The sequence below is a fragment of the Parasteatoda tepidariorum genome, chromosome 6 (assembly GCF_982258835.1).
Source record: "Parasteatoda tepidariorum strain Cologne lab strain chromosome 6, Ptep-v5.0, whole genome shotgun sequence".
NCBI classification, from domain to species: Eukaryota; Metazoa; Arthropoda; class Arachnida; order Araneae; family Theridiidae; genus Parasteatoda; species Parasteatoda tepidariorum.
The window spans coordinates 36816515-36832231 of NC_141760.1; the positions used below are offsets into that span (position 1 = coordinate 36816515).

General features: G+C 30.6%; 1 protein-coding gene across 1 annotated transcript in view; it reads right to left on the reverse strand.

Moving 5' to 3' along the window:
* Positions 1 to 2916: 2916 nt before the first annotated feature.
* The window catches only part of LOC147807780 (prolactin-releasing peptide receptor-like), a 28103-nt gene continuing 15302 nt past the window's right edge, over positions 2917 to 15717 (reverse strand). The window contains exons 3-5 of the mRNA XM_071178833.2: positions 7472 to 7572; positions 4984 to 5074; positions 2917 to 3224 (exon numbers count right to left, since the gene is read on the reverse strand). Of these exons, the coding sequence (XP_071034934.2) occupies positions 3111 to 3224; positions 4984 to 5074; positions 7472 to 7572 (306 nt within the window). The 3' untranslated portion in view covers positions 2917 to 3110. The remainder of the gene's footprint in view (positions 3225 to 4983; positions 5075 to 7471; positions 7573 to 15717) is intronic.

Below are 15717 nucleotides of genomic sequence, written 5' to 3' on the forward strand. Positions count from 1 at the left end.
ATTCCATAGGGTTAATTCAAATAGTTACTCATGAATATTTTATTTTATCAAAACATATATAAATTTAGAAATTTTGTTATATAAAAAAATATTCTATTGATTTGAACAATGCAATTGTCGAATAATTTTTTTAATATTCTAATTATTATTAAATAAGTGTCCAACTGAGCTAAAAATATATTCATGATATTCAAAATAAGAATAAATGAGCATTCATATGTAATATGACAATAATATTTTCCTTCATTAAAATGAAGTGAATTTTTATAGATGCAGTAAAAAATATTAAAATAGTAATAACTTTTATCTTCTTGAATATAATATACTGCCATGATAGTATAAATGTTAATACAATGCATCAAGTATGCAAAAATTCAGGTTATAATCCTGATCATAGGCTTGCTATAACAATAATTCAGAAGTTGATAGGGTTAAGAAGAAAAAAAACTATAAAATGACTTTACCTTGAATTTAATACTAGATAGCTGTGATAGTATAAATGTTAATACATTGTGTCACAAAAATTCAGGTTGGAATCCAGATCACATGTTTTCTAGATCATATTAGTTAGTTCAAAGGTTAAAAAAATGTTTAATAAAAATATAGATATACATGTTGCATTTTTAGATAATTTTGCCTCTGAAATAAAAGAGATGATTTTATCTCTTGAAATATAAGAGATGATAATTTTGCCCCTTATGAAAAAGGGATGACTAAACCTAGGTAAATAAAATAACAGTCTGATCAACTGTTTAATTAGAGCTAAAATAAAAGCTCATATTTTTTTAAATGATATGCTCTGCTCAGTATGTTTTTAGTAATAAACTAAGGAATTTTATTGACACTTATAATTATTTGAATATTTCATACTAATAAACATTTTATTAACTTATAATAAGAAATATAGAATATGATATGATAAATTGCACTTATATGTTTAAATATTTTGAATTGTAAGGGTATGTCAATGTGGAAAAGTATTAATGACAATGAGAAAAATATTTGGTAAATGAAATGATTTTACAAATTATGTTGTTTGTTACTGATAAAAGTTTTCTCAAATTCGAAAGAAATTAGAGTATCCTGTTTAGGTGATGACAATGCTCAGCTAATTTTACATCAACATAAGATTTAATAACATGAATATTGAAAAAAAATATTTTTGAAGTATAACTATATGTCTAAAAAATTTTTTGAATAATAATTTTTCTTTACTATTTAACTATACATAAGTGTATATTATATGTTCCATGGATATATTATGCTTCAGTGAATACCTTGTTTTGTAACATGGGGGAGATCCATAAATTAAAAAAACAATATTACATATCTTTTTTACTGTGTCCAGCGGGGGTATATGTGATGCCACAATTGGCATTACATATTTATTTCCTATCTTTTAAAATATCTTTCATTACTTAAGCTTATTTTTATTAATAAAATATATTTAAAATAAATCAAAGACTTAATCTTTCAAAACGAACATAAAATATTTATTCTTCTCTTTTAGATCAATGTAACGGATACTTTTTATTTCATTACTATGCAGACTTATTAATTCACTGTCGCCTCTAATCGAAAACAAAAATCTATTAATAACTTTTTTATTCCAAAGTTTCTAACCGAAAATATTTTTCAATTGCATGGATGTAATAATTCTCATAAATTTATTGGTGACTCGTAATCGCCAAGATATTCTTTCAAACCCAATATAGATATGCTGGTTGGCTTTGTTTTGGCTATGTTATATTTTGATAATTCGCCAATTTTGGATCTCCTACCCATGCTTCTGCGTCGGTTGGGAACAAATTACATGTACTTTTTAATTGAGCTTTTGATTAAGCAGGTGGTGGGGGATTTGTCTCCCATGGCTTGTCCTTATTAATATTATTATGCAAAATTGATTCAACTGAAATTCTTATGGATAATATTTATATTTGGTATCTCGAGCTCTGCAAATATGTTAAATAAAAGCTTTTTATTAGTTCTGATCCGGTTCAAGTATTATTTTCATCATCTTCTGTTTGCATTATTATCTTCAACTATACACCATACAAATACAAACTCCTAACCACCTGAATATCCATCACCACTTAAATTGGCACACTGAATTATATATATATATATATACATATATATATATATATATATATATATATATATATATATATATATATATATATATATATATATATATATATATATATATATATATATATATATATATATATATATATATATATATATATATATATATATATATTCTTCATTTCGGGAAATATTCTTCATATATTCATATATTCTTCATATATAATATTCTCCGAAATATTCTTCATTTCGGGAACTGGCTGGCCAGATTGCGAATTGGCCACGATGTTCCGGCCAAAGTGCGAAATAATTGAAACGATCAGTGAATATTTTACTCTAACAGCCTTCTATAATAATATAAATAATTCTTATAAATCTTCTAATTTAAAAATATCAGGAATAGAAGTTTTTAAATTGTCTATTGAATAATCATTAATTTAATAATCATTATTAAATTGTCTATTTATTTGTTTGCCCTTTTGCTTTCTTTTTTAATTTAAAAGAATAAATATATCTTCTAATTTAAAAATATAAATAAATAGACAAGTTTTAAAATTTAAAAAATTTAATTTTTTACTTTGTCTCAAATGAAATCAAGAAAATATTGGACATTGACCGGAACATCGCGGCCACTTCGCGATCTGGCCGGCCAATTTCCGAAATAAAAAAATTTCAGACTTTGGCCAGTCAATTTACAGCGTTCTTGGCTAATTCGCAATCTGGCCGACCAGATCGCGAATTGGCCGACTTCGAGCTTTGGCCGTAACATATATATTTATTTGTGTGTGTGTGTAAGCAGAAGCTACATATATATAAAGAATTCAATGCTACACAGTTAAAGGATTTATTATTTCACATTTTTAGGACTGTCATACATTTTATCAATAGTCAACATTACATATAACAACAATAGTATACATACATTTATTAACATACATCCATGTATACATGCATTCATAAAAGCAGAATTAATAAAAAAAATTAATTTACAAATGATATTCGTGAAATTTAGGGAAGCTCATTTAAGCATATCTGGAAGAGAATGTGTCTGTAATAGAGGTAACATTTTGTTGAGGTTCGCGAAATATATTGATGCAGCGTCCCAATCTATTCCGAAATTCAGAGTTGAACTTTTCCTAAAAAAGAGCCAAATAATTTCATAATCTATAGTATATCAAGTATAAAATATGTATAAAGTATTCGTACAGTGCGGAAAATAAAAATTTGGAACTTCTTAAAAACCCTTTTTTTTATATTAATTGGATTTTCACGTATGCAACTTAAATTAAAATATTTGCCTTAATTAATTCGCATGCTTAAAGTTAGGACCTTAAACGATTAAGATAACATCATGGTTTAAGGAATCTGATTATGAGAACCTAAGTATCTGATAATGAGGTCCTGAAATATTTAGGAGAAGGTGGTGCAATACCGGGAAGCTGAGATTCGAAGACTTGTTGGAGCTTAGCTGTTTGACCTTGAAACTTCATTGTTTGGTTGTATACAATATATCATCCTTAAAAAGTCGTAACTATGCTATTTTTTAGTAAATGAATTTTTTTTTCAGAAAAAAGTCAAACGAACTAATATGGAAAAACCGGGCACACCTGTTGACTCTCTGAGGAAATCAGAACTACTGGAATTTCAGTGAGAAACTAGCAGACATTTCGATTTTAAAAACAATTCAAAAAGATTATGAAAGTAATTTTTGTGCGATGTGGTCAAGATCGTTCAATTGGTTAAGAGAGGAAAGGGATAGCTGTCCCCAGGTCCAGAACTGCTAAGGGCCCGACAGAAATTTCATATTAAGTTAAACTGTTTATTGTTTTTTCTTTATCTTTATATAAGACTACAATTTTGTATAAGGGATCTATGTGGCATGGATATAATAGCTCTATTTAACATCAAACCAGGTTATGTGCCAGTATGACGATGCAGAAACTGTATGCAAGTTGGCAAATCGCTTTCTCCAGAGATACCACTATAAACACGCGTGTGGTCATTTTGTAGTTCTGCACAGACTTATATTTATTAACAACTCATTTCTATTCATGCGCCCGACTTTGACTTTGATCTCTCCACTGAAAGCACTCTTGTCTCGGACACTAATTCAAAGATAACAAAGCACATATGTAACAGTCTGTGCCACTATCTACGTCTTCGAACTTTTAAATCCGAAATTTGTTGACTTGTAAACAACGTCAGTTCTCAACTCATTGCCTGGGAGGTCCCTTGTTGCCCTGCGGCAAGATGCTCGCCGTCTTGTCTGTTAGAGCACGTGGTCCACTGTACAACGTTTCGTATGCCCTTCTTGAACCCATATGTTGAATATTCTCTTGACAAAAAGAAAAGATCTTCAATCCATGTGAACAGCGATATTGCGCAATATGTAAATCGCAAACTAAGGCTATGCTTGTTCCTTGATCAGAACCAGGAGCGTATTGGTGAACCTTTTCTAAAGACTCTTTAGACGAAAACAAACGTTCAAATTCAAGCTACGTATGAGAAAAATGCTATCAACCCTATGTTGAAACGCATTTTCTATATTGCTTATGACCCAAAGTAAGTTACATCATTCTAAGACTCATTTATATAAGTAAATTACAAAATAAAGAAATATTTTACGGTTCGAAGAATTGTCTTAAGTAATTTAAAAGTACTTACCAAATAGCTTGAATCAAAAGTTTGCAAAACTAATAAAAATCGTAATATTTTACATTATAATGCCGATCACTGTAAAAATTGTGATCGAGTAATTCTTAGTGATTTTTTTATTTACTTCATATTTCTTAATAATTTGCATTTTCATAACACTTAATTTTGCATCCATAGAAAACATGCATAAAATATATAAACAGATAGGCAAGATATTTATTAGTGATTAAAATTACTCACGTTATAAATCGCATAGATAAAAGGATTATAACAGGAGTTACTCATAGCCAACCAGTGACAGCAAAACCATATAACATTGATGTATCTGTACCTAAATCATGATCAAACAGATATATTAAAACAAAACTGTTTGAACATTTTTTAAAGTGAAACTGTCTGTAGTTTGAAATTTATATAATAGAAAGAGTCGAGCTATTGAGTTCGAACTCTCCATTCAAAAATATGTTTACTGATAAGTAGGTATTGATTAAAAAATTAGTTTAAAATTTTATGTTTGTTGCATTAAATTTGGTATTAGAAGTAAAATAATTTATTTTATTTAATTAAAACAATGATACAAATTAATATTTTTTTTTAAAAAAAGTTTGGTTTAGATTTGAAACATCTTTAGAGGTATTGAGTAAGAAAATAGAAAATAGCATTTTATTAATTAGAAAAGCTAATCAGAAATAGAAATGAAACAGTATCCTTTCATTTATATGCATTATTTTTCTTATCCTTAGTTACTTAATACCCAACTGAGAATGTCCTTGGAGGCATTAAATGAAATGAGCTTGCAATCAAGAATTAATCTAATATATATAATTCTCTTACGTGGCTCCCAAATTTTGACTGTATTTCTTTTCCGCCGGTGGCAACGTTTGCTTTGTTTTGTTTACGTTACTATTTCTCTTACACGGCGACAAAAAAAGCCTCATTATAACTCTCCGAATGGCAACGCTAGAAAATCGACCAATGATTACCGCTAAAAATGTCACATGCCAAATCTAGCTGAGGTGGTTCAACATATAGCGCTTTTAAAAACGGAAACTGAAATAACCAGAAAGCATAAGCTGTGGCAATCTCATACTATTAAGCTAGGCAGAAGTGAATAGTCTTTGTCGATAGATGTGTGTGTCTATTTTAGTATTTTGTCACAAGCGCTTTTTTTCACGAATTTATATATTACGAATTTATTTGACGATTTTTGATTTATATCACGAATTATACTATAGCACATTTCTAATAGGTTTAACGAATCACATGTCATTTATTTGAATTCAAATTTATTTTAATGAATTAGTATTTACTAAAAAGATGTAACTTTTAAAAAAAAAGAAAAGTTTTTATATGGATTTGAATGATTGTTTTGAATTCTTAGAATTTTGTGCATTTGCAATGTACCTAAGTTAGTAGCGAGGCAAACCATTGTTTGCGATGCAAACCATATAAGATTGAGTAGCAATTTTCGGGGGTTGGCGAGCGTTAGCGAGCAAGGGACGCAGCCCACTAGTTACAAATAATATAAAATGCCAAGAACAGAACAGTTCTTTTAAAAATAATGAAAAGGAAACTTTGATTATAATATCCAAAGAAAGAAAGAAAGAAGGAAGTTTTAACAAATAATTTAATATCCGACGGGATGACAGAAAACATTTCATAATTTAATATAATGGGGTAAATTTAGTTATGATGAAGAATATTCCACACGTTAGGCCCTTCTTTTCATGTAACAATAATGTGAGAAATGATAGAAATATCTAAAGAGAAAATTAAAATAAATCTAAACTTTCTTATATTAAATACTGTTTAAAAATAGAAACAAAGCAAAATCACAATTCCATGATTTTACAGGGTGTCTCGTACCCTTATCAAAAATGAAAAAAAGAAATATATCAAATTTTGATCGCAAATTTGTATTTTACTGCAGAAAATCAAAAACTCTTTCAGAATGTGAGAAATCGTGGTATACACTTTAAAAAAATGAATTCTCAAATATCACGAAATTTTATTCTTTTTTGACGAAACCGTTTCTTGGTGTATGCTCATTGCAAATTTTTTGTCCAAGTGACGACATAACTATTGTCACATCGTCGAGGAAACAAATTTCGTTAAAGTTACTTATTTTGTCAATCTATTTCTTATAAAAAATATTAAAAAAACTTGTAGTGCCTAAAGGGCGTACATTTTCGAATAATCACTTTATCGTGGGCACCACATAGGTATATGAATGTCGCCGTAAGAACATAAAAAGAACAGACAGAGCAGATACATAAATTACTCACAAGCCCAATGTGGGATTCGATCCCGGGAACTTCCTGGTATGAGACCAACTTCTTGACCACCAAACAGTCTAGACGGCTTGCTTGGTCACTTTAGTTTTTATGGTCTCGTCTTCATTATAGTTTCGTTATTAAAACTAATCTCCCACAATGTATTACGATGAGGTTTCGAGTTGAAACATTTTCGTCTTACATTTGAGAAAATGCGTTTCGTCCTAAATCACGTGATTTCGTAACGAAATTATTCTGAAACTTAACGAAACATAGCTCAAGTATTGCTGAATCGTCAAAAGGGAAAATTTTGTTTCTCAGAGTGCACGAAAGGGGGAGCAATAAACAAGTTCGGTCATGGGAAGAATTTATTATTCTATCATTTATTATTCTAGAGGTCACGCTTATCATTACTTTGTAAGAGAAGATTTAAAAAAACAATACTTCTTACATACCTGTTTATCTCAGGCATAATTTCCTGAAATGCATTATAAAGTTGAAGAGGCAACCAACACACAGCGAACAACGTCACAACTATAAACATCATATGTATAACCTAAAATAAGGTGGAAAAACAATATTTAATTTTTTTATTGAAAATAATTTTTATCACAATTATTTTTAACAGATTTTAGATCTCAGTTTAAGTAACAGGTTTTGAAACAGAACAGGTATTTTTTAACAAGTTTGCTGAATATGTTCCGTAAGATCTTATTAAGTATATTGTATTTATATATATAAACTTAATTGGAACGGCACAGGTGACGTAGATTTCAAATTCGCTATTAAGAATGTGAATTATGAAGTAGTTTTTTTTTAATATTTTAAGTTACTTGTATATAGTAAAATAAATCATCAAAGATTGTAAAGATGGTCATTTAAATAATTTCATTAATACATTTAAGCCACTGGCAATTAAATTTACATTTAATATTTTTTTCGGAACATCATTAAGAATTATCACTAAATTTACGAAAACAGAGGCATCTAAAGAAAGAAATAATTTTTTAAAGAATAATTGAAAGATTTCTTCGAACTGTTGATTTGAGCATTTTAAAAATTTAAATAATACACCAGTACAGTGCACCAAATAAATAAACGAAATAATATTTGATCTGATAATCGGATTTTTGCGCAATAAGACTCACTCTTCGGTGTTCGAAAGTTAAATCTTAAACATATTAACTAAATATATAAGTAAAAAGAAACTAATTAACTAATGCAGACAGTATATTAAAATGCGAAATTAAAGCAAATTTTTTTATGAAATACTTTCCCAATCATGGTGTTAGGATTCAGTGACAGTTCCAGACGCAATTACATTATTTTAAAATCACGCATTTTCGGGATGTCCTCACTTTTTATCAAGGGTTTCTGAAAGGGAATTGGTCAAGAGATTTTCTTCAATGTAATCAAACGTCATCTATCTCGATTCCCATTAACACGTGACACCATATAGCCAATAGGGAACTTTTGGTATTTCTTTATGAGAATATTTCACGAATTTTTATCCATAAACTTCAGAAAATATTCTTTTAATTGGAATATTGAATTCATGGCTCTTGTCACTTCTTTTGACTCACATATGAGAATATATTTTAAGCTGTGGTTAAAAATTCTTTGGAACATTCTAGAACTAAAAAATTATAGATATTCATATTCATAATTTATGTATATTTTAAAAAAGAGGAATAAAACCTTAACAAATAATAATTGTTATGTCGTAGTCTAAATTTAAAACTAAACTAGCTGAAAAACAATAATTCTCGTCTCTGTGCTAATGTTGTTAAGTAGTGGTGAAACGGTTTTATATTATTTACAGCTAATCTCTTTGTAATTTACGTAATTTTCTACCATTTTATGCTTTCTACTATTTTATACTATATGTATTTTAATCTCGTTAAAAGTTTGATCACTTAATTTAGTGCTTTCTTCCGAGGTTGTTAAAAATAACTATAATATCTGTGTTTATTTAGATATTTTTTCTTTAAGAAGAATTATCCACTGCGAGTTCCTAGCTGTTTGGCAGTCCCCAGATCTTTCTTAAACTTTATTATCTTTAACAGGAAACCTTGGGGACGTAAACATTTGCTACAGAATACTTATAAATCTTACCTTACTTTTTCATTACCTTATAGTATCTTATATATTATTCATTTTCGTTTCGTGTCTTTGGGGCATTATGAATCTTTTTCGTACGGTACCTGCACAGGAAATATACTACCATAAGTCATTTCTGCTTTCTGTCTTATTGGTATATTATTGCTCCTTGAAAGTAATTTAGTTGAAAAGGATAAATAATGAGAAACGTGAATATATGAGCAATATAAATCGGCTGGCAACCTAGAGAAAGCGGTAAAACGCTGTTGAAGTTTATTTATTCGTAGTCCATTTTCAAATGGATATGTTTTACTTATAGAATTCTTTACGTTTAGTTACTTTTTATCATGAATTCAATTTGTTTATCAATAAATTTCTTCATTACTCATAAAAATAAGTTTAAAATGGAACCATATAAACTGATAATTTAAACCATTCTATTGTGCAACGTTTTTGAAATTTTAATAGGTTAAGTTAAAATTACACTCATGGACATAAACAATTAGCGCACCAAGAAGTAGTCGTCGAAATGAAACGAAGTTTTACATACGTAATGACTACTTTGATATAAGTAAATGATTAGAAAATCAAAGAAAAACGATAATCTTTGATTTTTCTAATCATTTACTTATATCAAAGTAGTCATTACGTATGTAAAACTTCGTTTCATTTTGACGACTCCGTCTTGGTGGGCTAATTTTCTTGCCCATGAGTGTATTTTCCGCAAACCTACAACATATTGTTAAAATGTGATAGTTTTATTAAAATAGTGTGATTTTATTTTTTTGTTTTACTTTTTTTACTTAAACTATGTCTCAAGATTCTGTACAATTATTTTTATTTACGCTTCTAAATTTATTTCAAATCAATACTTTTTTAAATAGTAATAATTATCTAACTTTCTAGCCTGTTAAGTTATAGCCTGCGTAGTAGCATTTAAAAATACCAATATTTTCACATATTTTGTTGGCCAATTGTTCGAAATGAAGAATGCTAATTTATTTGAAAAAAGTATCTGTGTTAAATCTGATTCTGTAACTGACAATATCGTCAACGCTTAATAAATAGCATATTTAGGGCAAAGATCCTCAAACAATTAAGATTGTGTTGTGTTCTTTTGTTCTAGGGTGTGGAAATTCAATCATTCGATTAAAAATTATTCAGAGAAACTATATATCTGCCACTCTATATCTTTTTGTAGAATCGAATGAAACTAAGCACGCGTGTATAAACAAATAATTTGAATTTTCAGTATTTTTAAAAAAATAAAAGTTATTTCTGACTTGAATTAATTTAAATTTTTGATATTGCTATCTCGATTTACTGTATTTTTTTAATTTTTTTACGGTAAATGAAATAAATCAATTCCAGATCAATAGAGCTGTTAGAGTAAGAGGTAACAAGGGTTGTTTTCGGAAACATTTTTCTGTCTTTTTATAAAAAGTGAGAGCTGAAAAAAATCAGAAGTTTTTATAAAAAGTTAATTTATCGACATTTTTACAAAATTTATTCAGTCAAAGTATTCTATATTGCTCTGAAGCACAAGTCTTGTCTTTTTCCCCTTATTTGAACCATCTTTGGAGCTTTAAAGTTTCGATATCGTTCAGTGCCGAAGCTGTTTTTACCATCTCCACATCATAAAAGCGCTTTTTTTTAGATATTTTTCCTTCTCGAAAACAGGAAAACGTCACTAGGAGCCAGACCTGGCACTGGCAGAGAGTGGGGATTGACAGGTCATCCATGAGTTGCTAAATGATGGCTCACTATTAAGGCTGTGTTTGAGCGAGCAACCCATTTGCAAATCCTCAGTCAAACCACTCTGTCACGAGCTCCAGCTCACCCCTGTCCCTTCAGAAACGTAGTAGAAAGTGAAACGATAATCCTTGTTGATTTTTGGCGAAATGCTTCAACGATTTCATCGTTTCACGATGATGAAAGGCACTGAAAGCGAGTATGGTCTTCAACACTCATCTCACCATGTTTAAAGCACACAAAATCACTTAAAAACTTATGGCTGCTTGTAGCATTCACCGGTTGAAGCATGAGGTAAGCTTTCGTTGCTAATATTTTAAGCGAGAAACAAAATTTTAATTCGCAGGTGGAAAAAATTAACAGTAAGAGGAACACAATATCACCCTCAAACTTTAGCTTAAGAACTGATTCCGTCTGCTCGTACTCGTTTCGTGAAGATCTCTACTATTTCCGTGTAGCGGAAGCTACTACGACTGCAAATGATGTCGAGCGACTGCAAATAACGTCTTTATTTATCGGGACGAAGGAGGTTCTTTCTTGTACTTAATTAAAGGTAATCAGTAAAACATTCCTGGTCATATTATGGTAGAAAGTATCAGCACTCAGGGTTACCGTAAAATCTCTTTTCACAGAATGTTACGGAACAAACAAATCTGGTATACTGTAATTTATACAATAATTATTACCGTAAAACCATCGAATCTCTTTATTTAAATAATTATTACTGTAAAATTTAGAGTACGGTAATTACAAAAATTACATTTTACAGTAAAAATGGGTTTAACGGATGATGCACCCAAAGTGCCGGTACTTTATACCTGATTTTTTACAGTGTAATTTCCCCTGCTCACTTCACTTATCAACCTATGCCAGCAAATTATAGCTGAATCACTCAGAAAACGATTGAAATCAGCATTATCATCTTATATGGAGCAACTGTTAAAATTTGAGAAATCTAGCTTGTCGGAAAGAGGTGGTCATTTCTATTTAAAAAATTCCATAGTTATTACCACGAAAGCAAGTTAATAAAACGTAGTAAAAATCCTACGAAAATAGACACAAGAAATTTGTCGACATGAAATCTTTTTTCGGAATCGAAATTTAAAGCACGTATCATCCAACTTCGATCGGAAATATTTTCAGGAATGATATGCGCCGCATATGAAACGCTTCCGAAGAGAATTTGAGTATAAATTTGTAGCAAAGGCATCGAAAAGTAATCCGAAATAAATATTTATTTTGTTGATTGTGTATCAATTTGCTATGCTTGACAAAAATTACTTACAATAGTTGTTATGCATTCTATGTACAAGAAAGTTTTATATATAAATATATTATTTAATTCGCTTATTTATACCCCTCTTCTCCTCTCGAAATCAGATGAGTAAAGGCTTAAGAGGAAAAGACGAAGTATGTTATTATCATTTTACTTGGAATGACTGACATTTTTAGGGCCGTGTGCCTTGGTGATGACTTAGTCGTTTGCAGAGGTTAGCAAAATTTCAGTTCGTAATTTTATTTTATTAACTAAATTTTAGAATTGAAACGATAAGCCATATTTATATTATTACAGTATAAATAAATTACGGGGCCTGGATAGCCTGGTTAGTATTGCGTTGGGCTAATGTTTAAGAGGTCGTAAGTTCGATCCTTGCCGGCAAAAGACTAAGACTAGTGCATGTTAAATCTGCCGCGTGACAAAGTCCCCCTTGTTCCCATTACAAATAATACCTCTGGGGGTACTGAATTGGAGATTGATTGCTCCCTCGTTCAGGTCAAAATTACGATCTGTGGATGAATGAATGGATGTATGATTGGGTCCGCCCTTTAAACGGGCTGTGACGAGTATGTATGGCTGAAGTCGTTTTCTCGTCCATAGATGGCGCAATTGAAAAACAACAGCCGCACTCTCTGCCTTAAATTCACTTGGTTTTACCAAGAAGGCTTGCTGGTACATTTAGCAAGTGTCATTATAAATAACAAGAACACAAGTAGTTATAAGTATCTTAAATAGAAATGTTGTAACATTCAGCCGCTTGCTAAACTTATAAAAAGTGTTTCAATGTGTAGGGGAACAACAACAGTTTAATTATAGCAGTAACTATATTTATAATGTTACGTTTTTAACTATATTTATAATGTTATCTAAATTTTGCTACTTAAGCTTTTAAAATTTCAGCACATATCAGTGCAAAAAAACTTGAAAAATAGCTAATACATTTTGCTTCGACTAGGGCCTTTAAGACTCCAAACTTTTATGAAACAAATAAAGAAAAACTAAAAAGGCTCCATTTCGATACTCTGCAACTGTTAGAGTAATTAGACTTATTCACAGTTACACTAAAAAACATGCTTCTACGAATTGCCAAAATGTGTTTGCCTCAGTATATTCTTTTTGTAGCTTTTGTGTCAGTAAAAAGAGAGGAATTAATGCAAATGGAAGATGATGTGGAATCTCGAAGTAATTAGTTTGATTAGGGGGACCAAGTGAACACTGCAGGTGAGTCCGAAAAATATTTCGAATAATCTGATTTGCGCTTAAAATACTAATGCTGAAGATGCAGAGCAATGCTACCAAAAGCAGCAGTAAGAAGCAATGAAGCGTGGATCGGTTAATTCGTGTAGGTGGACCAGCTGGTCACTGCAGGTGGCTAATAATATAGTAAAGATACGAGGTCTGTCTAAAAAGTATCCGACCTTAATTTTTCTTGCTCAAAGTAGTGATTCTAAGGCAGCGCCACTGTCCCCGGTGGAAGGAGGAACCTTAATGCACAGGCTTGAATTTTTTCTCCGCGTTAGCTTGAGCAAGTCGCTGGCTGGTAGTCGCCAAGTAAGGTGCTGTTCGTAGTGTTCGTCGGATTCAGTTTTCTCGCAAGATTGCTGAACGACTTGAGCAAAGATACTGCATCAAATTCTGTCAAAAGCTTGGTGATTCTCAAAGCCACACGATTCGTAAGATTCAGCAGGTGTGCGGAGAAGAAGCGATGGGTGTAACACAAATTAAGGAGTGGTGACGAAGATGGTCGCACATCAGAGGAGAGTGAACAGATTTGTGGCAGGCCCCAAACAACTCGGAGTGCAGCTAATGTTGAGAGGTTGCGAAATTTGGGGATGGCAGATCGTCGTTTGACAGTGTGGGAGATTGCAGAAGAGGTTGGAGTGAGTAAAGATTCCGCACATGCGATTTCGCATGAAGATTTGAACATGAAACGAGTGGCAGCGAAATTCGTACCAACGAGCCTGCACATTCATCCAATTGATCCTCACTTTCTTAGCCAAACATGGAATTACAATAGTTCGCCAATCTCCCTACTCTCCAGACCTAGCTCCTTGCAACTTCTGGTTGTTTCCAAAATTGAAGACGCCACTGAAAGGATCCCGTTTTGAGAGTAGTGAAGAGATAATGCTGAACGCGACGACGGAGCTGAACACCATTCCAAAAAACGACTTCCAGAGATGTTTCAAGCAGTGGAAAGATCGGTGGACTAAGTGTGTGCAAGCCCAATGGGCATACTTTGAAGGGGATTATGGTTCCAACTCCGTCAGGTATTCGAGATATTTTTTCTGGACAAAGGTCGGATACTTTTTAGACAGGCCTCGTATTACCCATAATTACTATATTGAATAAATATTTTAAAATATTTTCAATTTCTATAGATCGCTAAATTTAGCGATAGAAAGTGCTAAGCCAAACAAAACCATTTGAAACTGACCTAACTGGACTATTGTAACTTTGGTAATTCTTAAAGGTTAGATATCTACAAGTATTTACTTTTTAATTTATTGTTAATTCAGAATTATTTATTAATTAAGAAATATTTCATGGTATTAACCATATTAAAAGTTGATCCATTGCTAGCTAATATAAATTCTTAAATTTATAAATTATAATTCTATAAATTCATTCTTCAATATGGTATTCCAATTTGAAAATCGTTCGTTTGTTAAATATGAAGTTTTTTTTTCAGGTTAAGATAGAACAATTGTTGCAAAAATAACTATTTAAATACTGATAACTTTTGTTAAAAAAACTCACTATATTTAATTTATACCAATTTTAATTACAATTGTTGATGGGCTGGAGTTCAATAATGTAAATAACTACATAACTTTATGTTTCATGTAACTGTTCTAAGTTAACATCAAACATCGGCATGTCTAGAAGTTAAAAATTCATTAAAGAACATAATTTTAACCTTCTTAATGAAAGCGTAATCTCCTTAATTATGCTTTTAAAAGTTGTTGTAAAGTATACACGTGAAACGTGTAACATGTTTGAGCAAAAAATGAAAAAATCTAAAAATAAATTTACCTGACAACGTTCTTCCATTTAATACAGAAGTTATTTGCATCAAAGCAATACGAAATTAAAAATTCTTCTCTTTCTTCCTTGCGGCTTAAAGGAAGACCGGTAAAACATTCTTTGGATGACATACATTTTTTCCTTTTTGCTGCGCGTCTTCTCAAAACTTAATAAATCTTATTCGTACTGCTTGTTTTGATAAAATTATTTTTATGTTTATCGTGTAAGGTTAACTGAAATATCGGTTTATGCGTCACTCATATCTTATTTTCAGAATTTCGCGAAGCGCAGTATGGGACCGTTAACATGCAAGCAAAATAATAAATAAATAAGTTTATTTGTATAGTGTTGCGCTTCTTGACTCATTGAATGGAAATTAAAATATTTGCTGAAATAAATATTTTGATCATATCGATTGTTTATTTCCGTATTTTATCTAGTTTTATAAAATTTGTATCTTAGCTATATTTAATCCAATCATATTTTTTTATTTGCAGCTATATATTATTCAGCTATATATTTTGTTTATATCTATATTTTATCAGG